This window comes from Pleuronectes platessa, chromosome 17 (genome assembly GCF_947347685.1).
Source record: "Pleuronectes platessa chromosome 17, fPlePla1.1, whole genome shotgun sequence".
NCBI classification, from domain to species: domain Eukaryota; kingdom Metazoa; phylum Chordata; class Actinopteri; order Pleuronectiformes; family Pleuronectidae; genus Pleuronectes; species Pleuronectes platessa.
The window spans coordinates 9991388-10019073 of record NC_070642.1 but is presented as its reverse complement, the minus strand read 5'-3'; the positions used below and the strand labels follow the sequence as shown (position 1 = coordinate 10019073).

Genomic DNA, 27686 nt, shown 5'->3' with positions numbered 1-27686 from the left:
AACAATGGAGACAACTAATGATTGTTTACTGACGTTATAAATCAAGTGAGAAGTAGGGTCAATCTCTATAGATTAAGATAGAACCTTCTTTTAGAAACCAGCTCAGTCAGCACTTTGGCAACATTGGCTTTCTGTTTCTACGACCTTTCCCCTTCCCAACCAAAGCTACACAGAGGTCCTTTATTATTTAAAAATAATCCACATATTAGTGTTGAGTAGGAAAACAACCACCCTAATTAAATGACAAAGAGGTGTCACAATCACTCTTAGGTACCAATTACTGTAGGTTGACTCTACAGTAAACACCTGTCCACCTGCACCAACAAACGGTACAATGATTGGTGGCAAAAAAACAATAAATGAAAAATTATTATAAAAATAATCCTCTTTTGAAACATCCATTTAAAATCAGGTCAAAGATGTGTGGGTACACTTCTACTTCTTTGTACATTTAAGTGTGGTATGACCTTTCTCTGCCTGGAGCAATGAAAATGGGTGTCTGTGTTAGCACCAATTTCTCTTCACAAACTAAACACAAAGTGACTTTCTGCTGGCAGCAGCCCTCTTCTCACGTCTGTGAGCTCTCGCCTTGACCCATTCTTATTTGATCAGCTCCAGTTCCAGTGGGACGACCTTTGCTGGGTTAACAAAATGTCACATCTGATTTCACTGGGGGCATCAAGTGACTTGGAGACAAGTGCCAAGTGCCACTGGATTAGACTGAAACCGGCACAGTGACTAAAGAAAAGGGAGGTCATCCCGCGGCAACAGTCCAGCAATTATTTTGTTTCCACATGGATAAATTTGAGTATTTTTGTGTTTCAGGAAGGAGGCAGCAAAATTGTGATATTCTTTCCCATGGTACAACTGAAGCATCTATCGATACAACCTGTATATGTACCGTGTATTGTCACATTCACTTTTTTAATGGCTTTCGGTCAATTTACTATCTTATCCACCTTTAACACTTCTCCCATTGTGTTTGTTGGTCTGTTTAACGCTGCTTTTGTCTTCCTCTCCTGTTCTTGTATATCTGAAATGCTCCATAATTTAATGAGACTTTGTAATTACATGTAACCAATGATCTTCTCTTTCAATTTATTTGACACGACGCACGGTGCACTGAGTTGACTTAACGTAATACAATAACGGGGACAACTGAGAAACAGATACAATATTGTGAATGTCATATATTATTGGATGTTACAGCTTGTTTATGAAGCTTTTGGCCGATCCATAAAGAAGGAAATCAAATTCATATCCTTTGTTCTGTCTTTTGTTCTCATCACTTCAAAGACAAAGTATCCACAGATTCAGGAAGAACTTCTCCTTTCCTGGGTACATTCTTTGAGACATTACATCTGGGGTCCTGCTAAAGGAAGGGGCTTTACCTGCACAGGTGCACCATTGTGCTCCTTTTGGCCTTTTCACCAAGATAGTGATCTCTGGACCCATTCTGGTAATTCTCCCTCTGTGCTGACACAGCCCGCTCTGTTCATCACTGCGCAGTTTCCATTTCATCTGTTTGTTCATTCATTCATTCATTCTCTTCCCCATCCATCTCAGCCACAGCAGCTCGGTCTTGTGATAGCGGGGAACAGGCGCAGCTTCTGAGGTAGTCCGGAGAGAGAGAGTAGGCATCACCTTCGATTTCTCCATGAGCAGTAATGAGATGGCCTGCTTTGCACCAGGGGAATTCATCTGTGTGCAGGGAGAGCCTAAGTAATTGACTGAAGAATCAAACCCAAACCTATCAGGTATCATCAAGCTAACCTTCTCCTTGCTCCTTTTTTTTGGTCTCTGCAACCTTTCTCATTCTCTACCTCCGCTGCTCGCCAGGAGGTTCCATCAATGGGTGACACTGATCAATTGCTCGTCTGTGATAACAAACAGTGTTGACGTTTCTCTTATGAAAATCAATGAGTCCATATAACCGTTTACTTTAATCACCTCCTACTGCATGCTGCCATTTGCCCTGCGGCCAATCCTGCTGATGAAAACGATAGTCAGTCGCTACAGTATCCAACTCTTCTTCACATATTGGCACTGACTGAATGGACTATTTGATTGAGAGTGCGAGACTGAAGAAGAGGGAGAGACCAGCAGGGAAGGAGATGGTACAATCCTAGAAGTTGTGATGGCATGTTTATTTCATCGGCCACCATAACACAAAGAGTGATGAGCATTATTGTGTTTGAGTGTTGTGTGCATTTGTGCGTGAATCCTGTCTAAAACGGGAGCGTGTGGGAGTTCTCTCTCCAGACCTGTCAAGTGACAAAGTTTCATGCCTCTGTGCACTAAAATGTCGCTAAGCAGAGCTCCCTGGGGAAGACAAAAGGAGCCACATTTTACAACTTGCACTCATCCACAATGACTTTGAATAAATATCTCCCTGTTTTCATTTAGTTGGTTGCACTGTAGAGGTTTCCTCCACTCTACCGCATCAATTTTTGTCTCAAATGTGAATATTTACTGGTAATCTTATTCTTCTGTAATAGCAAACTGGATATCCTTGGGTTTTGAGATAGGCTTTCATTCAGTTTAGGGCTGAAACTAATTACTAGAATCAGTATTGATTAATCTCCTCAATTAGGTGATTAATCATTAGAAAATATTAACCCGTTAACTCTTGATGCTGAGTGCTTAGTTCACAGACCAAATGAAAAATGAAAAAGATGCTGAGGATATTTGGTATTTCAATTCATTTGTCTACTTTTTAGCTTGGGTTGGTCATCATGGAAAAGCTAGCAAGAACATGCCACACTTTCAAAAAATACGCACCATGCCCTCAAAACACATAATCACACACTGCTACTAAATCACTTTTGCGTGACCCACTCGCTAGCTTCTGGCTATCATCTCTGCTTCAGTGGCGGATGTCTCACCGGCTGAAGGTCATACACACCACGTCTCTCTATAGTTGTGGACACAATCATTCCCAAACCCTTACCGTAACACTAACCTAAACCAAATTATAAACCTAACACGAAAACCAAGTCTCAACCCTCAAACAGCCCATTGAATTTGTGAAGACCCTCAAAAAAGTCCTCACAAGGATGGTATTGAAACAAAAAGTGGTGCATACAAGCACACAGACACAGTCCCTAACCAGCGACAAGAATCTACAGGCTATCAGTATGAGCAGGATGTGCTGCCCATCTGCATTTGTCTAAATATCATAGGTTAACTCTAATCCCTGAATTTCGGCCTCTAAGCAAGGATCAACTATTATTTCTCTTCGAATGCAGGGGATCGAATTCAGCAGGTGAGAACGCGGCTTGAATTACAATTCGTCTCCCTGGGACGTGGGCGATACGATGGATGTAGGGGTTTGCACATATATTACAGGGCTGTGTCTACAACACAAGCTCGTGCAGACACTATTACATCACTGTGAAAGAGTAAAAACACACACACAAACACACATTGTGAAAATCAATCTTTAACTCAGCTGAAACAAGGCTCAACTGAACTTGCTATAAATATTGCGTGTCAGAATGTCAACACCAGCTGAGGCGGTTGGATGCATCTTATTACATTTCAAAGCTATTATTAGGTTATAGTTGGTGAGTAATATTAATATTAAATTTTAACTTTTGTTTGTTTTGAAGAATCTCTCCCGCTGTAAAGCAAAACCCTGAATGACAGACGCCGTAGACCGTGCAGCAAAGTTTCGCACATCAGTATAGGTCATATATTTTGACTGTCTGTCAAGTGCAGACACGTGTATCGACTGTATACAATGTGCAGCACAGCGCACAGAATACCAAGCATAATGAACTCATGTTACCTCATATTTAGATGCTTCCTCAGCTTTCAATCTTGTATCGAGGGGTCAGCCGATCTTACATCGATGCATCTGAAGAGCTGTCTCGCAGCTGGAGCCCTTACTGTGACCCAGTCCTTCCTCAAATGCTGATAGCACAGATGATGCACAAAATGTTTTTAAAAAATCTGTTACTATTGAATTTATTTTCATATTTTAATTGTCTTTCCCGAGCTTGTGCGTTGTGCCTTGTATTCCAAACACTGTAATGTATTTTAACGATGTGGCATCAAAAACTCTTCAAAGGCACTTGTTCACGAAGCCAGAAAGAAACGCCAGGACATTGATAGTGCATGCTCTGCTTCATGGTCACTATCTATGTAATTACAGCAGTTAAAAAGCTGATAACATGGCTGATTTCAATGCATAGAAAAACGGTATTAACAGAGGGCAGATCTAAACCCTTCAGTAGCTTTCTTTGAACTCGGAGGAGCTGTTAAGCACTTACTGCTGGTGGAGATAGAGCTTTAGCTGACTTTGTTGGCCAGACAGAACGGTGGTGATAATGGTCTGCCGGCCTCTCCCAGATCCTGTTACACTGCTGGGGACACACAGGCGGCTCTGTATTTAGCAGCAGTGCGCTCCGTTGCGAACCCAGACTGCAACGGCCGTTTGCTGCTTCCTCTCACCTCACAATAAACAATGTAGTATTGATTCTACTCTCTACATTTCCACAAATCTATCACATGTTAATTCATTATCTAAACAACACGGCTGGGGGTTTTGAGTCTTAAGGGCCCACAATAGAGCCATTCTGCTACACTCGTGCACAGGACCCATAAAATCTACCATGCTCGAGCTCTAATAAACTTTCAAATGACTCATGTCCTTCATTTGGTGTTCCACCTAGATACTGTAGCTGCACAGTTGTGGTTACCATGCAGTTGTGAGTGATAATCATATGTGTCTCCGCTGATACCAGTGTCTGAATCTGTCCAGACAGTCTACCTTTGTAAACCATCCTCTGGGACGACACTCCAGAAATCAGTTTTCTCCCGTCTCAATAGATTGAGATGAAACCTTTTGTTAAAGCCTCCACGGGCACACATACAGGTGAATGTGAGAAATTCAGCGATACTACAACTGTGAAAATATTCTCTGCCTGTGTGTGACCGTGTGAACTCACTACAGCCACTTCCCTCAGTCAAGCATCAAGGGATGGATAAACTATGCATTCCTCGTGTCTTGTTTAACAAACACAACAACATAATCAGCGGCACACGCTAGAGCCGGATTAAGTTACTGCAGTCTGCCCTCCTACAGTGTAACCAGCAGCTGTGCTTGATGTCTTATTTCTAAAATTAAAAAAATGAAAAGATTAGAGAATGAAGTCTGCTGTACACAACACTGAATCAATTTTTTCAATTCAAGATGTGTATTGCAGCCTGAACAACGCAGGCAGTGTGCAGACGCAGGGCATTACAAGACAGATATCCGTTTGGCAGTCTAAGAGATGCAGACAATTTGTCCGACAGACACCTACTGTAAGCAACATGATGAGATGCTGATTACATTTTCCTTTTACCCGCTCCGCTAAGAACAATTTCTGAGGGAGAGGCAGACAGACAGAGAGATAGTGTTAAATTATGCCCTTTCGCAGTGTGTGCAGAGTGCTGAATATGTTAGTCGCTCTGCAAAAGTGCAGAGATGTTGTTGGTTTAACGGTTTGGTTGGTGGAGAGCAGAGGGAACATGCTGTGCAGGAACAAGCTAATCGGCTAATTTAAGAGACAACATTAAAGGTTGGTTTGGAACAGTGGGGCCGGCTAGAGGAGCCAGGGGCTTTAACACATGTAAACCAGTACACTTAAGTGTATTTAAAAGAACAATGAACTGTTGATTAAAGTTTAAGGTCTGCCTTCTAGCTGCCTTTTTCTACAGTTCTATTCCCATGTTCAAAGTACACTTGCTGCCACTACCGTATAAAATGAAGAATACATTTTGCAGTTAAATTATGTTTGCATTAAATGAAATGATTTAAGATTAGGAACTGTTTAACATCATAATCGATCCAGATAAAGTATTTGTCTTTATTTCAGACAACATTTTACAAGTTATAAGTATTGAGGTGAAGCATATCAGCATAAATCAGTGGAATATTTATTAGGTTTCAATTGTTAAGTATTTAAAATAAGGAAGGTGTCATTGTATTCTGTCTGGAAACTTGCATTTCAATAAGTGAAATTGGCTTTTTCTAACATTTAAAGATGAATTACTAAATACCAAATAATCTAAACGAAAAATAGAGAAAAGAAACATCCATGTGCATCCCCCTGAAAACAAACACCAGGGCCAAATAGACAGGGACAACACTTCCTGGTTACCAAAGTTGATCACAGACTAGGTAGCAACGTGTTTTGTGGATTCTACATCTCTTATTCTCTGCTTTGAATATGGAAAACTGTGCAGCTATTCATGGACATATGAAGAGGATGATTATTAGCGCTTCACTTTGCACAACAGACCTGACGGTGTGGGATCTGTTTCTGGAGCCACCCGTCAAAACGAAGGTTGCCAGTCTAATCAGCCTGAATGATGATGAGGTGGACACATGCTAATTAGCAACATTAGCCTGAGCAGTCTAGAACAAAGGGCTCTGCTCATGTTGTGCTTTGTCATCCTCAGCAGCGTATGTGGGGGATTTGTATCTATGCAGTGTGCATATATTGTGCGCTCAATGTGCACATAGTGATGAGCATTGCTCTCTAATAAAAGTATTTGTGTTTTGTGTGTATATGTGTGTCCTAACAGGGAAAATGCATGAATCATAACTGGGTAGCTGGAGCCTGTGGGCAGGGTGGCGTAAGTTCATCACAGGTCAGACGAACCGCCCCCACACGCTGCACTGAGCCAGATCCAGAGCACAGCGGCGTGCTCCAATTCTCAATGACGCTCAGAACTCAAATTTGAATACCACTCAAAGACAATGTGGAGTAACTCGAGCTGCAGAGGCCAGTCAAACCAGCCTTTTCATCTGGAGCCCATCTCAATCCGAGGATGACGACATTACTCGGCCGAGACGCAGGACTCTGGAGTGGCACAGTGAAAGCACTTCCGAGGCTTTTTAAGCAACTTGTCATTGCGGGTCCACCATCTCATCTCATCTTGGAAAGTGTGTTGGTTTTTCCTTAACTTGCTTGAATGAATTAAGCTGCTGAGAGCCCTCGAGTAGGAGCAGCGGGAGCAGTACAAGCTTTGAACAGTCAAGGGCTTATAAATATAAATAAAAGTGATTCCACATGCAGAGTCAAAGTTTGAACTTTGGAAGAATGAATTAATTTGTCTTTGGATCTGCTTTCTCCTTATGTTACCCTGTCATGGACTTAGATGCAACCCTGAACGGAGTAAACTGATCCAACCTAATATTGAACACTTTCATTGATTTTCACCACTTTTAATCATGCTGCTCTAAATGCTACTTTACCATGATATACACATTATTGTGTATTTTAAAGCACTTACAGTACACTTACTGTACATGGCACACAACAAAACAGTTGTGTTTTGGAATTTCTTTTGTTTAAATTACGATTATGTTTTTCAACAGTTCCAATAGTGCGGCTATAGCTCCGGAGAAAGAGCAGGTTGTCAACCAACCAGAAGATACAGCGGTTCGATCCCAGTTGGGCAAGATACTGAACATCAAATTGCCACTGTGTGTATGAATGGGTGAATGGCAGAAGAAGAATTCTGCAAAAATGTTTCAGCCTTTCTGCATTTCTATAAAGCTAAAGTTAACAAGTGCAGTGACCATTCAGACAAGTTCCTTAAGGCATGTGAAGGAGAAATGCTTGAGGAGGAAGCCTCCAAAAGTGCTGTCCACTTCAAGCTACAAACGCCTGCTATAATCTGTGCTCCCCCCCGACATCTTCCTTTGACCTCACGTTTTATCTCACTCCTTTCATTCCTCTCATCCTTTCCTCACCTCCTGCAGTCCTGCAAAAGAAACACCCCTCCTTGCCTTTTCCTTCTCGTCTCTCTCTGCTTTCTTTCCTCTCCCCTCCACATTGTCTGCAACCCCCACGCCTTCCCTCCTTCCCTGCTTCTCCTCATCTCATCAACTCCTCAGACACTGTGTCTCACTGGTGCTCCCATTACAATGCCCAGGGTGCATCACCGCTCCATCTCCCAGTAATGGATTTCCAATGCTTCGACCATCTTACCTGTCACGTGGCCATGTCTCCTCCCTGGGTAGCATCACTCTGCAAAGCTGTTTAGAAATGCATGAATCCTCTCAGTGTTATTGTGCTCATTCCATCATTACTCACTCCCAAGATAGAGCAGCAGTGCGCGACCCCCACCTGCTTCTCCTGCGGCACCGCGTCAAACTGAAGATTGACTGGGTCCACACGCTGTATAAAGCATTATTTTGTGGGGCTATATTATACGAATGCAGATTATTTGAATAATAATCCTGGGAAATTAAATGTGAGAAAATAATTTGTTTTTGTAATTGTACCAGGATGTGCAAAATTCCTTGACAGTTAGTGTTCCAGATAGAAAAAAAAAGTGTTTACAAATTCTTTGTTCATTGCTCAAAATCCCCAACATTTTAATTAGCTGTGAAATCGCAATTTGGAACCCTGCTCTGGTGTATTTTCTTGGGAAATAATCCATGTACTGTTACTGTGTGGGTTTGTATTCAGTCTTGACTGTCGCTGGAGCTTTACTTTTGTCTTCCCATCGCTATGTAAAAACTATACATGCTGATGGGCTGCGAGGAGTTTCACACACACATACACACAGCTGCACACAAATCATGTCAATCAATTGGTTTAATGTCAGTCATTACAACCACCTGAACCCATTTCAATTCTCTCCACCGCAGAGTTCTTGGCTCGATGGCGGCAGACTGTGTCTGATTCATGGTCGGGCTCCCGCCCACTCATGCCTTTCATTTATGTGCAAAAATAAACACCTGCAAAACATATCATCACCCAAAGTAGCCCTTGTGCCCCCCTCGTTTCTTTCTATACGCTGTTTATTGGGTTTGTAGAGCTTCTAGAGACAAACAAGGGGAGACTATTGTTTGTGAATCCATGCATCTAAATAAGTACGATTTCATATTCATACACAAGTACAGAGGCAGGGCAACAGACTCAGATAAGTAAATTGTGAGCTTACCTTTGGCGACTTGGTACACTTTCCATTTCGTGCATCTTTTATGTACGCTATATCCAGTAGGTCTGTATCCTGTAAAAAAGAAGATTCACATATCGATTAGTGTCAATAAAAGCTGTGTCCTAATTCAGGGGATGCCACTTTTGGGCTATGCAGTCTATGTAGCCAATGTAGGTGGTGGTCTTCGTGAGCCGCGAGGGCCTAACTGAAATGAAACAGTTTGTGGAGGATTTCATTGATCCCGCCATTACTGATGTCACTTGGTAACAGAGCTGCAGTTAGACATTACAAGGAAGTTTTAAAGCCCTTTTGTTAATTGTTTAGTTAAGTTGAGGCCTTCCTGTTCAAAAGGAGCCACAATAAATCCTGAGATACGTTCGCCCAAGATGGATCCACCCTTTGGAGCTTTCATTTCTTGTTTCTGATTTGGAGGAGTCTGCCTAGTCACGTCGCTGTGACACATTGGTTCTTCAAATGCAGCCTCCTAAGGCTGCGGCCACTGAATTGATACACACCTTGTGTTAACAAGTGTTAATTCAAAGGCTTCAGAGACAGTTTAGAAGATAAAGACATGCATTGCCCCTGTTGTGTTTCTCTCCCTATCCAAACAAGCACCAACAAAACCACCTGTGTCTGAAGCCATTGTTTGTTGTGAATGTGTGAAACACTACAAGTTTATAGGGACAACTTAATCCTCAATAGCGCACACCATGGGGAGTCATTCAGTTCAGACTTATGCAAACCTACTGACAATGTTCCCTGCAAAAGCGTTATTGTAATAAAATTCCGATGTTGCCTCATGATCTGGCAAAATGAGCACTTTGCTCCCCATATCATAAAGACTGAAAAATAGTTTTCCGAACACTTCCTCATAAAATCAGGTACTGTATTGAAAATACATGGTGCTAATTGTGCTTCATGACAGATGACAGCCTCATCTGCAACACGCCACTGGAACCACTTTTGGCAATGAAAAAAAAAAACTGTACACAATGTTCTGCTGCTGCAGGCTCTGCTTTAACACCTTGCCCCAGCTTGGCCAAGCTCAGCTGTTTGCATGGTTGTCAAATAGCAGTGAGACCTCACAAGGCCGTTTGATGAAGTCAAATGAAATGAGAACAACATCAATATCTTCATTAGGCTTTAACCAAAAAGTTAAGTAAGGCATTTTACACAAATGGAAACCTTGGCTCCATTGTTGATTCATTATTGATACAGCACTGTGGGAAGCAATGCCGGTACTTCTTATTCCATCTCACAGCCCCAACCTTTAGACAACACCATATAGTGATGCAAAGTGGGACAGAATCCAAATCAATTGGATTGAAGTATTCACATTAATGTGCAGAGAGCCTCACCCCATTCATTTCTTCTTTCTGAATCACAGAAATCTTTTTATTTGTGTCTTTTAATCAAAGTCCAATCAGGATTTTGTCAAACTTCCTTTCAGCGATCTGCAGTATACCTCTCCCTGTAGCCTGCATGCCAATATAAATATATACAAAATGCAATTGCACAGGAGGCCCCTGCTGTCTCCTTTCAGTCACCACATCCCTTTATCAGTCTGGAATATCTCTCTCTCCATCGCTCTGATGGAGCCAGGACATGATGTGGAAAATTAACCAGAGTGAACTGTGTGTCCACTCAGCATTATCTGGAGAGACAAGGAGGGCAGGGGCTTGACTCAATCTCCAAACGCAGCTATCTGACAATCTCAAGGCCATGAGGCTGTTGGAAAACTGCAGCAGAAAATGTGTTTTCCTTATCCACAAATCCATACCCCCATACACCCTGACTTTATTGGATTATTTTCTATTTTAATTCACAATAAAGTTTTCATGGCTGTTCTATGTTTGCTTTTGTCTTCTTTGAATTCAACTACCTGTGAAAGTTGAAAACTTATTTAGAGGTGTGAGGACGATGATTGCATATTCAAATCAACAAAATCTGAATAAAAAGGAAATTGAGATGAGCACTTATTGCAGTCATAAACGTAAATATTGGAAATAAATAATAGCAGAAAGGGGTCATAAAAATGTTGCCTGATCGCTGCAGTAGACGCAGAGATACTGTGTTCATGTAGAGGCAGAAATTAAAGCCATTTATTTCATGGCTGTTGTGCACAAGGTTCGATGTTTTCAAAGAGAGAGCCTCTGAGTCAAAGGTCAACGCCTACATCGGGTCTGTAAATGCCTGCTTTTGAAGTAACTCTAGAGAGACGGAACGCCACATGGGGTCCTGGAGGAACAGCAGGGCTTCAGGAAGCTGCTCGCTGATGTGGTCCCTTTCCTCTGTGCCCTCTGGCCCCGCACAGTTAACGCAGCTCGAAGCTCGTTCAACGTCATCGGTTAAGTGTTAACCTACAGAGCCTCTTTAAAGGTAAAGCAAACAGCCTGCGTGGTTGACAGGCTGCTTGCACAGTGTGTGGCTAAGGCGAGACACATGTAGCCATTACTGTAATCTCCAACTGACTGAGTCAGCATATGCACCGGGGAGCATTGGCTATCTCATTGTGCCAAAAGTTGATGGCAATGACATTTCATTAATCTTGACTTGGATTTATGATTGCCAACGCTGCAGAGTTACTTGATTAAAGGACTTTCTCTCAGTCAAGCAGTCCCATCATTATTTCTCCTGATTAATTTATCTCATTTATTTCCAATGAGATATAACGTTCTTTATCTGTTCATTTCTGTCATTGTTTATTATTGACCACAGTCCATCCTGTTCTTCCCTCTTTTATTTCCCCTCTTCTGTGTGCATCAGAACCGCAAGTGGGGATTGTCCACTTTGCTAAAGCCTATTAAGATCTACTGCACGTCCAGGAAGCAGGCAGGGCCGGCGGGAGAGAACTACAGAAATTAATGAACGTGCTTAACCCACGCTGGCCCCGGGCCCGGTTTTCTGTGCCTGTTTGTCCGTGGAGCCGCTGTTCGCACAACATCTGCAAAGTGCTGCCTTGCTTTTAAAATTAAACCCATTCATTTTCCACGTTTCAAGTAAGGAGGGCAGTGTTGATCTGAAAGTTCAGGAAATTCATCCTTGATCTGAGGATCGTTTGTTGTCAAATGTGCCTCTGCTTCATGCATTTAAAATAAATCTGACAAATGCCATTTTGTCCGTCCAATAGGAAAAAATAACCTGTTATAAGGTGGTTTGTTTGTACAATGGGGTAAAATAAATTCAGCTGTTGGTTTTACAACAAAGGTACAAGCAAAAAGGGGGATGTGCTGGTGAAAGGAAAGGGAGATCGAAGGTTAAGGAAACGTTGAATGAAAGGAATCATCGAAGGAAAGTGGCGGTCGGGGAGACTGACAGCCACATGTAGGCCTGTTCATTTACCAGCCTCTGTGTTCACAGTGGATGTGTACTCCACGGGGGCAGAGAAATGTAGAGGAACACAGAAAGTAAAGGCAAGAAACAATAGATGTCTTTGAGAGAGGACTGCCTCGTCTATTGTACCAGAGCCAAGGCGGGGAAAACATACGGTTCGTTGACAGATACAATTTTCAGGAACGCTCCATTTTGACAATAATAAAAATGTAGAGAGGTATAATTTTGTATATTTGTAAAATGACAAAGGAGGGATGATTTGTTTTTAACTGCATGTCCGTGTCTTGAATCAGGCCGTGGCCAGTCAGAGGCGGTTTGCTTACCAGACAACTGACTAGCTGCCGCTTCGTGTCACAAGGTCACACACACTATACTGGTATAACATGTCAGAGTGGCCTACTAAACCCTGCACGCCCTCCCCCCGCACCAAAATAAGCAGTTGTAAATACAGAACTGTTTTGGAAGCCTGGGCTGACTCTATCTATGCGTGCAGCAACACAAGTTAAAAATAAAACGGAGGGGAAATGGGTTTTATGTGGTGCAGGGCTAAATAAAACCACTACATAACCAATCAAACGGCTGCGTTCTCTATGCACAGGAGCATTCAAAAGCCCACAGCCTCAGGGTCAGACGATACTGGGCATGGATGTGTCCCCCTAATCATAAACAGAGCTATTACTTATGTGGACAAAACACGCTCCAGCTGCACAGGTGCTGTGCCGGCGCCTGTAAGTGGCCCTCCAGTAACACCCGGCTGCCAGGAAACACACACTGTTACGGGGGGGAAACGGTTCGCGGAGAGCTGTGCTTGAACTCGCCTGAGAGTCACATCCACTCTGCTGCTCCACTCATGGGTTCCTATGGAGCGACTCTAGCAGCCCCTCAGTGATAAAGTCACAAACCTCCTCACCTAAAGTGGCCGAACTAAAGACAGAGCGAGTGAAAAAGGCCGCAGACAAAAGAGAAGTGAGCAGAATGGTCGTGTGTAGCAGGAAAGTAGATGTGGCATGAGCATTGGTGCAGATACATGTGTGTGCAACCTCTAAAGACCTTGCACTGAGGGTTTAGGCTCCAGTTTCTCTACCAGTTGCCTCAGATGACTTGGTATCCAACAGTAAATGATATATTTTCAATTATTTCCATGGATTTAACACTATTAAACAGTGTGAAGCTCAGAGTGTCAGTAAAAGTGGGAGAGAAATGAGCTGTGGCGTGCAACAAATGCCCTGATCCCAATTGGGGAGCCTGACATTGCCACAGGGCTGCCTGAGGGTCCATTTAAACTGAGCTACTAATTCACTGGTTTTCATCCATCCCCTCGTTCCATGTATCCACTTCTCTCCCCGTTCCTCTGTTCCTCTGCAACATCAAAAAACTAGAATTAAATCTTTAAATGATTCAGTGCTGTCATGAGCAACCAATAAAGGAGAATTTCTCCCCACAATGTGAATAATATTAACTCAGAGGATATACTCCAGCATAGTTATATTTTCTTACTCTCATGTGAACTAAGGGAAAAAGAAAATGGACATAAATAAAATTACAGTTGTGTAGTGTTGTTCTGAAATGCCAACCTTGAAGAAAATCTTGGAGATTCAATTATCCTGCTGCTTGCTGATCCCAATGAGTGATATCATTAGCAGTATTGCAGACAGGCCAAAAAGATTTTTTTAAAAAAGATGTGGAAGCATGGCAATCTCTTCAAGTAACTTTCTAGGAACTTCTAAAATTTACTTTATTCACAATCTCTATTTTTCAAATCCCCCCAGGCCATTTTAATTTGCCATCTCAGTTAAGAAACTTTGAGGGGGACTGGGAAATACAAGATCAAGGTCAAAACTGTGGCTGTGGATGTGCTGTGCCAAGCTACTGTCTATTGAAATGACATGATACATTCATCAATTTCCCCGTTGCAATTTTTTTTTCGGAAAGTGCATGGGTGAAGGTGAGTGGAGCGACTCTGGCACTATGATAAATCAAACTTGTTCTGCTTCTGCATTTTGGCAGAATAGATGGTTGACTGCCAATTCAAATGGTGTCTCCAGGTGTTTGTGAATTTACACTGATAAATTGCACCACCGTACTCTGCTTTCAGAAAGCATACCTGCTATGTACCTGTTACCCAAATCTTGACTGCTATACAAAATGTGCATTCTCGCAAGGTTACGGTCTTCTACCTCAGCCGTTTCTCGAACCTGCAATCATGTCGGAGCTAAACAGATTTTTCCCCCAGTGTATCTGTTTAATGGCAAATTCTGCTGAAATGTCCCCAGCTTTTCTCAAGCTTTGACAAACTCACCTCCTCCCTTGGTCGAGGGACTGCCACCAAGCATCTTAAAGCAGCGATGCATAATACTCCAGCTGAATCTGCTCAGAATGTCACAGAGACATATAACATTTAAAGGATGCGAATGCAAGTGGAGATGTGTCACAGGAGAGCTTGAATGATAATTTGGTCGACACAGTGTTGTAGAGTTTAATGTACTGTATAAGGGTAGATGTTTTAGGTGCTTTTGCAATTTCTGTTTTTATGTCCCTTGCACCAGATGCCCCCCATGCTTGTCTTTCCAGGTCTGACTTTAACTGTAAAAATGTTGGACATAATCATCCCAGAAGTACATTATTTCCACTTCATCTTTCAAAAAGCTTTCCTTTGAAACAGGAAGTTCTTTCCCTGTTTGTTCATTTGGCCTCCATCCTTCCATCCTTCCATCCATTTATTATCAATACCACTTATCCTTGGCTTTAAGGGTCCCAGGGGGGCTGGAGCCAATCCCAGCTGACATTGGAGCACCATGGACCGGTCACCAGCATATTACAGGACCAACATACAGGGACCAACAACCATTCACTCTTACAGACAATTTTCAATTGGCCTGTGCATGCTTATTTAGTTAGTGATGATTTGTGGCCATTCTCACTTTATCAGACGAGGGACAGTATAGAGGTGATAGAAATCAAGGGAAGACAAAGATGGGGGAGGACGTGCAACAAAGGTCTCCAGCCTGACAAATGAGGGATTGTTGTCATTACACGGTCAGCCTCTTAAATCTCCTAAGGTGTCAGCAGGGCCCCAGTCTATGTATGTTTGACAAGCTCTGCTTTATTTTGCTTTAAAAATGCCTCTGTAACAACTTCAAAATGTAACTCTTCTCTAGGTAAATTATTGGGCAGAGAGCATCTGATGATTTGTGCATATTTGCTACCATCTTGCCTCAAATTGGGATCAAGCCAGTCTTGCATACACAGTAATTAATTCATTTTGCTTGGTTTATAAGCAGGACCACTCAAACATTACTGAACTAATTTACATGAACCGTGTGGAAGGGGCATGAGGATCGACTGCATATAACGATACACGTCCACCTTCTCCTACTGACAGACATGAAGCCAAAATACCTTGGACACTATCATTTTGTGCATTTGGGGCCATATTTGTGAATTGATGTACTTTTTAAATAAAATTAAATAAAATAATTCTTGATGTATATTTGTAAAGGGAAATCTTGTCGATATTTTAGTACATTATTCTATTTTTAGAAAATAACATAATTATTCATAAGTATGCAGTGTCATAACTACTTCTCTGACGTTTATAACAAAGCAAACCGTTTAAAAATTGGTTGAAAAAGTTATGGTTATTTAAAAAGTACGAACCACCACCAAAACAATGTTATGGGTGAGCCAACCGCCTGTGGCAAGATGGCCGCCATGTGAGGACGTTCAACTCCGTTGGCCGTGACATCTAGCCTTTATATATATATATATATATATATATATATATCCATTTATTTACCCCCACCATTTATTTACCCCCACACAAAAAATTTAATGAGTTCTTCCTTGGGTCATGCCTGTAAGCATATATATATATATATATATATATATATATATATATATATAATATATATATATAAGCATATATATATATATATATATATATATATAAATAATAAATAAATGGATCCAGGATTTTGTTTACTTTCTCTAACCTGGCAAGATAGTATGACCATTCCAAGAACCCTTCTGGTGCACTGGCTTTGGTCTTATTCCCCCCCCCCCATCATTTGTGTGCATCCTGTCAATCTGCATTGTAAACAAACACTTCATTGGTCCTTTAGTCACTTGTTCACTGGGACAAACCTTCCCGTGTTGCAACTTTCAAATCAAGTCCCATTACTGTAAAACCTCACTGCTTGTTAGTGAGCAGAGTCTGTCCCCTTTGACAGCAATTACTACACAGGCCGCTCAGCCAGCATCAAGTTGGTGTGCAGGGCTTTTTAAAATAGAAGTAGGGAGAACAAAGCAGTTAATGTAGTGAGGTTAACATCCAAGCAAGTTTTGGAGAGATTATTATTCAGAATGTAAGATTTAATTTAAACGATTCAGGGATTGTCTACAAATGTATCTTGTTAGATTTACAGGCACACTGATTCCTACATGCTTTCTTTGTGTTGGAACAGTCCTGTAGAAATGCATGCATAAACCTAAGTCTTGAAAAATAAGAGTTGAGTAACAAATATGTGGCATCACCCGACGTTGGTAATCTGTTTTCATAATGGGACAGATGGGCGAGAGGACACAGGGAGTAGAGGTCACTAGGAATGAAGGGGAAACAAGGAGAAAAGGCAGCAGGGAAGAGGTGAAGGGACGAAGGAAAGAGTATGTGGAGAAACACACTGAGGCCGAGGATTGGAGAAGCATGGTTGCGGCTGATAGTGGCTATCAGCAGAGGACACGCTTCGCAAAACAGCCAACACAGAGATAAAGGCTTCAGGGTTCTTTGTTCTATAGTACGGTATAGTGACTATAGAGGTTACTGTTACTCCACATTGAGTCGAAATTCATTCAGTCTAGACCTGGGTACTGATCAGGTAGACCCCGCTTTGACAGCATCGATTACTGCATTACTCCACTGGTCAAAAACTGATTCTGCTGCTCTGATGGTTTATAATCAGCCACACTTAGAACTGATCTTTATAAAAAAAAAAATGCTGAATTCATATTTAGGTTCCTGTATAAAGGGGGTGCCACCGTCTGCAAAAAGGAAGTAAAAAAAACCTCTGTGATGTTTGATAGTCTGTGGGAAGTACATCAGAGTTCACATAGTGTTTAAATACGTGCCTCGTGGACTCTAAAGGGAATCAACAAACACAAAGTAAACGTCAGTCTGTTCGTGTCCTTATAACTTCTGATTAATGTCTGTGTTTATTGTTACAATTTAAAGTGAGCACATGTCGGTGGGAGAGTGGAGGGAGGACGCCCTGATTCCGAAGCACCAGTGGTTTTAATTATGCAGCGCCAGGTACTGCAAACAAATTAACGTTGCGAAAAACATGAACCGATTACGTTCCATCTCTGCATCGATGCAGAATCGTCTGGTCTGGATCGCGATGAACAAAAAACAATTAATATCTCCTCATTGAGTACGGTAGTCCAGACTCACACACACACAAACGCTTATAATCATAACTCTATGGGCATATACACACACGTCTGTGCACATAAACGCACAAACTCCAAGTTGTCGTCACTATCATCCATCTGCAGTGTCTGCTATGCTCAGTCAGTGTAAACACTCGGGGACTGAGAGCGATGATGTGACTGGTTCGTCAGCTCACACTGGTCACCATTTTCCTTGGAGCGTGCTGGACCAATTTAAATCACAGACACACACATACACAGACACAGACACACATTCACACGCAGTGACTGATGGAGTGTAGTGACGGATACTGGAGGGAGTGCACTCCTCTCTGATAGATAACAGAACTGAGTGGGATGACAGAGAAAGCAAAGCTGCTTCCCTCATCTGCCTATCATCCTTCGTTCTCTCTCTCTCTGTCTTTGTTATGCCTCTGGCTGGATTTTTACCCTCCCCCTCCTCCCTCCTCCCTCCTCCCTCCGTCCCTCTCTCACTCCGTCCGCTCTTATCCATCTCTTTCTGCGCTGCCTCGGACAGCCATCCCTCTTTCCTGCTCGTCTCACCTCTGCCTCCTCTATTTTTCCTCATCCTCCTTTCCTCCATCCTTTGCTTCCCATCTGCCTGCATCTCAAAAGCAGCTCTGTGGTTGATGGATGACGGTTCACATCTTGTCTGGTCTGATCCCCTGCCGACACGCAGGCATGCGAACACACCACCCCCCATCCCTTCCACCTTCCTCTTCAGTCCTTCCACCTCCAGTCCATTTAACTCTGCTCCTCTATGTGTGTGCCTTCCTTCAGGCAAACTGTGAATGGCTCTTCAGGATCTGCTGCAGTGGAACATCTGAGATCAAACTCGCACGCATGCAGGAATGCATCACACACACAAACTACCTCCACCAAGGCCCAACAGTCTCTTTAAATGCAATCAAGTTGCACCAAATTTCACACCCTCACAGAAATCAGTCCCTGTATTTATCTGATTTATTTCATCAAGATCTATGACTTATTACTTGGGAAATTCCAAAAAAAAAAAACTCTATCTCGCAATGCAAAAAAAATTCTCGATCAGCCCCTTTGTCCAAATCCTCGCGAAAATGTACGCCGTTCTTGCTTGGCCAAGGTTCAAACCCTCCAAAAAGATTCATGGACTTCCATTCAGTGGTTTTTCTGTAGTTCTGCTGACAAAGGAATGAACCAACCAATTGTGTTATAAAGCTGATTTTCTTTTTCTTGTAAAAAATGGTTTATTTCCGTTGCAAATGTTCTTTGGTTGACTACATCCTGACAGAATCCTTCACAATTTCACAAGAAATGAATTCCTGGTGCTCAAGCAATGGATGAAAGGCACATCTGACCACATCACATCTCAGTGTTCTGGGCTGAAAGTGATCAGTTTGCCTGTGTGGGCTTGTGCTGGAGCTCTCCACTGAAGTCCTTAGAGAATCACTGCCAGCGGCACATACAGCGGCTGCTCTGGCTCTCATCTTTCACATCACCTCATTTAGACACCTCCTAAGAGCAAGTCATGGGCCCTTTGAAGTCAAGACAAAGTGGTTAAGAGAAATGCACTTTTCTCTTTCTATGTGGAGGCAGAGCTCTTTGTGTCCGCCTCTCTGTGTCTGTGTCTCCTCTTCTGCAAGATCCTTCCTCAAACACTCTCTGGTTATCCTTCCTTAGCCCTCACCACTTTAGATTTCCTCTTAGATTTCGACAGGATGAGAACAAGTACAAGTAAACACTCAACACACCAGTGGGAGGGTGAGATCACATAGACGACGGATAAATGGCAAAACTAGAAACGCATGACTTGCTCAATCCCAAGCATAAACAGAGAAAATATCTTTAATTTAAGCAGGTTCTAGCCAAAATATGTCCAAGATCTTCTGTAGATCTTGTTACCTGTTAGAAATATGATTGCTGTAATTTGAATAAAACATGTAACAGATACTCTCAGTTTGTCCTAATGTTTCAGAGGGCTGGATATCTTTTCTTCTGCATTTTATTAGTGCGGCTATCCGCTGCTCGAACGATAGGAACAGGGATCAAAGACAGATGTTCTTGTTTGTCATTTTGATTTGACTTCCAAGAGATACTGACAGCTGCTATTCGGAAACACTTTTTGTCAAGACTATAGAACTGTGTATGACAGAACCCTTCAAGCTGAAGTATTTAGGGTACAGACCGTATAAGGCTGAGCTGTAACTAGTTCCTCCTGGACATTAGAACCAAACAATTCACCGTTCTGCTTGTACCACACACTTCTTGTTACATATGGTCTTTCCACTCATGAGGCATAGTTGCAAGAGCACAGACTATCACGTCTGTCACAGGAGATGATCGCCAACTGGTAAATCCAAAACAAAACCACATAAATCAGCCAGCCAATTAGTGCATCGCATCCGACAGGTCGATTCATCTGCCAGGCCCTACTCACAACCCACAGTTACTATAGAGCCATTTGCCTTTTTATTCTCTTTCCTGTCAAAGAAACCAACGGCAATTAAGTGTGTTTGTCAACAGGTCCTAAAAGCGTTTGACACAAATTACAGGCCACAGACCTAAAGACGAGAGCGAAGAGCAAGCCACGAGGCCGGAAAGTGGAGGCACGTCTCCGTCTAAAAGGTTTAACTTGCACCCGACTTCACCTTATCTGCTAATGTACTGACGAAAGTAATATTCTCCCCGTCCGTCTCATCCTCTCTTCTAATAGCCAAGATGTCTGTGCTCTCTCTCGATGAAGACTTTGGAGAGAAGCTGGTGTTTTAAGTGTGGCAGACTGCTGTAACTCATGTCTTGCCCCAGAGCTCCTTCGAGCTGCTTAAATGTGATACCTTCTTATCACTCTACCAAATTGAATTGACTTTAGAGAGGGGAAAGGAAAGTCGACTGACCCACATTTGTGACACACTTAGTTGCTCGAGCAGAAATGGAACATCGAGGAAGAGGGGAGTCAGAGAGGAATATTTGGGTGTTGGACAACAGAGTGACAGCTTGGCAGAAAACTTTATAAATTCACTTCAACTCTATATTTACCAATGAAGAAACATTGAGGTCATGTCTGCCTCTGCCAAGGCCCATCAGTCCCAGAGGATTCAATCAAGCTGTATCTAATTCCACACACACGTAGGTATCAGCTCCCTAAATGTGCCTGATTTTGAAAAGTCATGATACATTAATTACTCTTTGGGAAAATGTAAAAAATGGAGGAAAAGCCTCATCACAATGTTAAAAGAAAATGATCTTTGTATCCTAATCCCAAATTAAATTGAAATCCAGTTTTTTTTTTGTTTTTTTTCTTGCTGACTAACTAAGAGACAGGGGAACACATAACCTCCTTTGTGCAGGTAACAACACTGTGGTAGTGGATAAAAAAGCCTGAGTAAAGACTTTACTGAGGCAAAACAAGTCTGTCAGAGACTCTTCTGTTTGAAATGTAATGTCTTCTATTGAGGAAAATGTTCTCTCCTGCCCTTTTATATTCGGTTTTGAGAAGATTTCTTTGATTTATTCCAAATTTTATTCACTTTGCTCATGTTTCTGTGTAGAGATGTTAACAATCTACAATAAAACCCCCAAATCACTCCCCTCAGAGCGTTGTTAAAACTCTCAGTGACACGAACATTTGGAAATGGAGAGACAGGAGCAAGATAATTGCGCCGAGAGTACAAAGGAATGCGGCTTAAAATGAGAAGCAGCAGGGTGGCATGAAAACCCCAAACCCCTCGCTGGTGGGAATTACAGGCCTCTTAAATATCAGAAGCAAATCTAATGTAATTATTTAGATTAGTCTGCATCAAAGCAATCGATGAAATCAAGTGAAATCTGTCTGAGAGAGCTGTCGGAACCTGAGACAAGTCTAATTCACAAGGTTTTGTGGGAGTGAACACAATATACAGACCTCTGTTACACTCATGTAGCTGCAAATGATTAACAAAGGGGGAAAAAAAACTTCCTCTTTGTTCTCTGTGATTATCTACTTACTATCTACATCTGTCTGGTTTTTAAGTCGTTAAACTTGAACAGTCGGTCATTTTCGTTCAGCAGCACGACATAATTGAAAATGTTCGAGAAAGCAAAAAGCCTGTAATTGCCAGATCAGCAAATGGGGCTCGAGTGTAAGCCCTGATTCCTCCAGCAAAATGAATAAAATCAAATTTATTGAGGTCTCTCGATGAGGATGGAAAAACCCGAAGCATTAGTTTAGATGAATAGAGAGGAAGAGCGGAGAGAGACAAATGGCAGCTCTTTATATATTAACAGGGCAAAAAAATTAATGTAGTGCGCACATGCTCAGTGTTATAATAAGCATGGCACACACTTATGGAGGGGAAAAATGATGAGCTTGAAGAGGCTCATCGCGTTGATCTTTAATCTAACCCTGAGACATTCAAGTTTTATGTGAGCTCCTCTTTCTCAATATTTCTAGAGTACTAAGAGAGTGGAACAATCTCTACTGTATTCTACATAGCTACACCACGGACTGTAAATAAAGATGGAGTAAAGAAGCATATTTTTATCATCTTGGTTTGTTTGCCAGTTGACAGTGAAGTAATTATTAATTTTTTAAACAGGACAGGTTGCAGGGAAGCTCAGGGTTTCGCACTTTGGCATTTTATACCTGGATTCATATCTCAGCTTTGGTTATCTGTGGAGTTTGATCCTGGTTTTACTACAACAGAGGCAAGACCAGTGCTGTTAGACAAGTGAACTGGGGATTACGTAAGTCTTATTCAGATACGAGCTCATGAAAGTGTCCAGATGATTAGATGTGGAGTTTACCTTTCACAAATGAGGAACGCAGCAGGCAATTGTCTGGGTCAGAGGCGATCACAGCAACAGGAAAATGTCCGGAGCATTCAGAGTAGAGCATGCAGGACGCTGGACATGAGATATATATATATGCACTGCGATAAGCACAATGTTTTTGTTCGACGCCAGCAACCATATCACCTGAAGTTGTCAAATATTTTCTGACATCTTAATCTGCATCTTCTATGAGTAACTTCCATTTCATCCGGTGATATTTGTATTCTTTTTGTGAGTTTTACATCCGTTGTGTCATCAGACTCTGCAGAGAATCTCCTGCTGTTTTCTCACATGGACTCACTCTCCTGACATTCTACTACGGGGGCTGGCAGGAAAAACTCCAGAGATTGTATACAATACATTACTCTTAGACGTGATTGAGAAATTGAAACATGTTTGTCTCCTGCATCCAACTTGTGATTAAAAATCTCCTAATCCCCTTTGTTCTGGTTCTCTTCTGATCCTTTAATTTAAAAACCAAAAAGCTGCAGTATGTTATTTGGAGAAGAAACAAATCAGTCTGAGGATTTGTTATTTTTTTGCAGCTTTAGCACAATAACAAAGTGATGAGCAACAAGATGCTCTCTGACATAGAGCATGTCTACCCTGGGACTTCAAAGTCTGTTTGCTGAATGTCGTCTCTTTCTGCCACCTGGCCTGGTACAGCAATGGCAGTCACATCCCATCAGCGGGGGGGTTTTAAGTACTTTGCAGCATCAAAAAAACAAGCCGCATGGATTGGATTGTCATGGCAACTGGGCTGGGTTACAGCGTTTGAAGTGGAAGGGATGGGATGGAAGAAGAAGAAGTGAGGGAGTGAGCCTCTGTGTGAGCCAGGTGACTCATCGCAACTCCTCACAAATTTAAAATGTCATACAAGCATCAGTGCGTAAATGTCTGAGCCAGAAAGCCCCTGCTGTAATTGATTAAGAATAATATCAAAGGAGAGATTGAATTCATTCTTCCTGAGCTGTGACCGAAGCCCTCAATCAGAGAAACTGCTATCAGAGCTGCTGGCGTGAAAGACCGTAACCTATGAGTGCTGACCCACAGTGCAAATGTCAGGTGATGCAATTGCAACAAATACCAACCACAGCTAATCTACCCATTTTATTGACTGGTGACCAAATTCCCCAGTGAGGGCAGCAAAATCATTCACATGGGAGTTAATCAGGGACAAGAGATAATATTGACCAACAAATTATGTCTGTGTGACAATCTCATACATATTCTAGGTGTATATTCGTTTACGTTTGAATGGGTAATGCAGGCACCGACAGACCTGGGCAAAAACAAGCACAGAAGCAAACTGACTCTGAGTGATTCGACTGTGTTGTGATAAATAGCTCAACCAAGCTCTGTTTCCCAGTCATGTAAATATACAACTGACAGCTACAGCAGCAGGCAGGACGCCGCTGCACATTTAAATCTATTCAAATCATGACTGTGTCAGAACAGCAAATCCAACCTGCTGCTGCTTCTCGGGGGCGTATAAGCTACAGATCCTTACTTCTGACATATCAGGGCAAAGGTTCAAATGTTCAAGGTTCACCTTTAGTTGAGGTTCTTTACAGCGTTCGAATAAAATGACTTGCAGTCTCCTATGGGAGATTAAGTCACTTCAGCTGTTTTCAGCAATGAAAAGTTTACCAAAAAAAAGGGTTCTCACATTTTCCAGACTTTGTTTTTTTCATACTCATATTCATAACAACAGGATAATGTCCAGAACTGTCAGGTGTGGGGGTGGCGTATAGGCTGAGCGTGCAAGAGGCAGGATATGATGCATAAATTTGTGTGTTTTGTTCAACAACAGAGTCTGACTTTATCACCAAAAGCTTGCGAAATGTGTTGTCTTTCCAAGTTGACACCTTTGATGCTGTATGGCTCCTCTATTTCATCCTGAGATAGATATATTGTTATCACCAGTTTTACAATCCATCACGTGTTAGAAACATCAATCCGTCCGCTCACTTGCTGAGAATTTTCCATCCGCTTTCCCGCTGTACTCTCACATGGGCTCACTGTGATATTTTACTAGGGGCTTGGCAGTGAAAGTTACTGAATGTCTAGAAAAACGGACTTGGGGATTTGCCTTCTCATGTATAGCCCCTCCGGAAAATTTCAGCAAACTGTCTGGAGTTCTGTGACATGCCTGGAAGTCGCTTAAGCGTGAAGAAAATATGATTATGTGATTTTTATTCCTTGCACGCAGCAAGGTGTAGTAGCAGTAAACAAAATTTAGTTGGCACCGACCAAGATGAGCTATTTATCGGCTTTTAACAACACTTGTTAAACCTGGAGTGCAGCGACTGTCATTTCATCAAGAAAAGAATTACTGGTGTGAAATAGGGGTAGCTACCCTTATTATTGCACGAAAACCAATATACGAGTGCAGGCAGGTTGTAATGAAGAAGTAATCAGCATGTCCAGAGACAGTAATGACAGACAGACAGAAGTAGAGATGGCGACAGAGACAGAATGGAGAGTGAGACTGAAGCCGACATCTCGGCTCACTGCAGCCTACTGAGTGGAGATAAAGTCAATTTACCGCCATCACTGTTAACCACATATCTCCGTGCTCCACGGCAAAATTTCATTAAGACCTTTCTTCATCTATCATTACGTTTTTTGAACAATGCTCAAGTGAGACGAGCACCTAAAGAGAAAAGCAACTGTAATTATTTAAGTCATCCTCGTCCAAGGTAAGCCTCTCTTTCGCACCTCAGTCATACTGAGCATTCAATGTCAAAGTGTGAATGGAGTCAGATGAGAGGAATCAACACAATGAACGAGTGGAGCAGTAATAGGGCAAAATAAATGTTATAAATACCTGGACCCATAAGAAAACTAGAAGGTTAATTATCCTCTTCGCTCTGAAGTCAGACCGAGCGTCTTTGATTTGGACAAGACGAGCTTTCTGTTGGTAGTAACTCACTCTGTGTTACAGAGTTTTCATGAAAAATATTTTAATATATTATAAAATCTGTGACAATTTATTAAAAAAAACTGTTCTAATGATAGTTCACAATGCAAATTCACTGGAGTACTTTATGGATTATTCTAACTGGGTTTCTCAAAGAATTAATCCAGTCTCTGCTGGTAAGAGGGGTGCATGTACACGCCCACGTAGATCACTCTCGCATGAAACAGATTCTGAGGGACATGTACACGGACTAAAGACTGAGAGATAAGTGTTCACATGAGAGAGAGACATCTCTGTGTGCACGGATGGTAAATGTTTTTTTGCATGTGATAACATTGTAAAAGGGTTTATTTTCACCCAAAACATCATCTTTTCCCAAACCCTAATCAAACAGTTTTGCTGCAAAAACAACCAAACTGTGATTGAAAGCTGAAGTCAGCAAGTCTTTCTGCCAGTAAGGCTCTCTGGCAGAAAGCCCTCAAGGCAAACGTCTCCCAACAACACGTCAGCAACATGAAACATGTGATTTATACCAAACGATGACGAGTTTGAACCCATAATGACTGGTAGAGTATAAGACAAACATAGAGTGGAGGAAAAGGCAGTAGCTTCTTACTGGTAAGAACATGACACGTTTACTATGAGAACTAATAACGGTGACAGGAGGATATTGAAATTACACCGGTGTTGTCCTTTAAACATCCGTCTGTGCATAGTCAACAGTTTGTTTAGGCGATGATTGCTACACTGAAGGAGTAAATATGACGGTGAACTTAATAAGAGAAATTTCTCTCTTTGCAAAACAATATGGATTTAAATCAGTGCTCTTTCACGGTCTCACAAAGGAGTTATCTAGTTGCTAAGATTTTAGATTTTTAGATTTTAGAGTAGAACTTAAGCTCTGGTACCTCCCACTCCTCTTGATGTTTTTTTCCATTTCATTCTTTCTGATATACATCACACCAAAACCTAAATCATAAGATCAAATGAATTGGCTGCACAGCTCGAAGACAGGGTTGTGTCAAAGCACAGATGTGGGGAAGACTACAAAAATATTCTGGTGCATTGCAGATTCCGAAGAGCCACAGTGGCCTCCATAATTCTTCAATGAAAGAACTTTGGAACAACCAGGACCCTGCCAATCAAAAGTAGAAAGGTCTTGGTACGAGAGGTGACCAAGAACCTGCTTGTCACTCTGACTGAGCCCAGAAGTCCTTTGAGGAGGTGAGTGAAACCAAATGGATGCATCACTACAGCACACTTCTTATGAAGGAGAAGTCAAACAGAGGCCTCTCCTCAGTGAAAGACAGATTCAAATCACCCAAAGAACTCTCAGACCATGAGAAACAAGATTCCCTGGTCTAATGAAACTAAGACTGGATTGTTTAGCCTAAATTCCAGGCAACTTGTCTGGAAGAGAACCAGGCACTACTCATCACTTGACCATTTCCCAATGGTGAAGCATGATGTTGCTTGTTGATGCAGAATCAGAGGTAGTGACAGGAGAGACTTATCAGGTTCGAGGCAAAGCTTAATCGGGAGCAGTACAGAGATGTCCTTACTGAATGGTCCAGTGAACGCAGGGCCTCTACTGGGCTGAGGTTTCACCTTTAGACAGGACAATGGCCACATTATGGCTCACAGCCAGGAAAATACAGGAGTAGCTTCAGGAAAACACATGTCCTTGAGTAGCCCAACAAAAGCAATGGCTTGAACTTCTCTGGGGCGACCTTAAAGTGGTTGTCCACTGATGAGCCCCATCCATCCTGGTAGAGCTCCAGAGGATCGGCCGAGAAGAATGAAAGACAATCCCCATATCCAGGTGTGAAAAAGTTGTGAGAACAACATATGAAAAAAGAAAGGGGTCTGGATATTTTGAATGTTAATCGTATTGCAGTTATTATTTCCTGGTCTTCCTGTTATTTTATCTTACCCCTGTCCATCCCCATAGTTACAGACTGTGGGCTTGTATTAACTGTCACCCTTCAGTTGCTGCTGCACCATCAACATCATTTACAAGTCATTTGATTGGTTGAGCTTATCACTTGAATTCAGAATGCGTAAGCTCCTCTTCTGAGCAGGCCAGTCGGAGCCAGTCACTTCCATTACCTTGGCAGGCTCAGCTTTAGATTCATGCCGAACAACGTTGGCAGCAACAGAGCCTGTAAGTAGCCAAGAGGCTCTAAATGGACACAAAAACCCTCTTTCCGGATCCTCAGCTCCAACGTTTGTGAGCGGACTCTAGTCATTC

General features: G+C 42.1%; 1 protein-coding gene across 1 annotated transcript in view; it reads right to left on the bottom strand.

Annotated features, from left to right (window-relative positions):
- LOC128460288 (1-phosphatidylinositol 4,5-bisphosphate phosphodiesterase beta-1) overlaps window positions 1–27686 on the bottom strand; it is a 105162-nt gene that overhangs the window by 63698 nt on the left and 13778 nt on the right. Inside the window, exon 3 of the mRNA XM_053445405.1 lies at window positions 8950–9018. Coding sequence (XP_053301380.1) covers window positions 8950–9018 — 69 coding nt within the window. The remainder of the gene's footprint in view (window positions 1–8949; window positions 9019–27686) is intronic.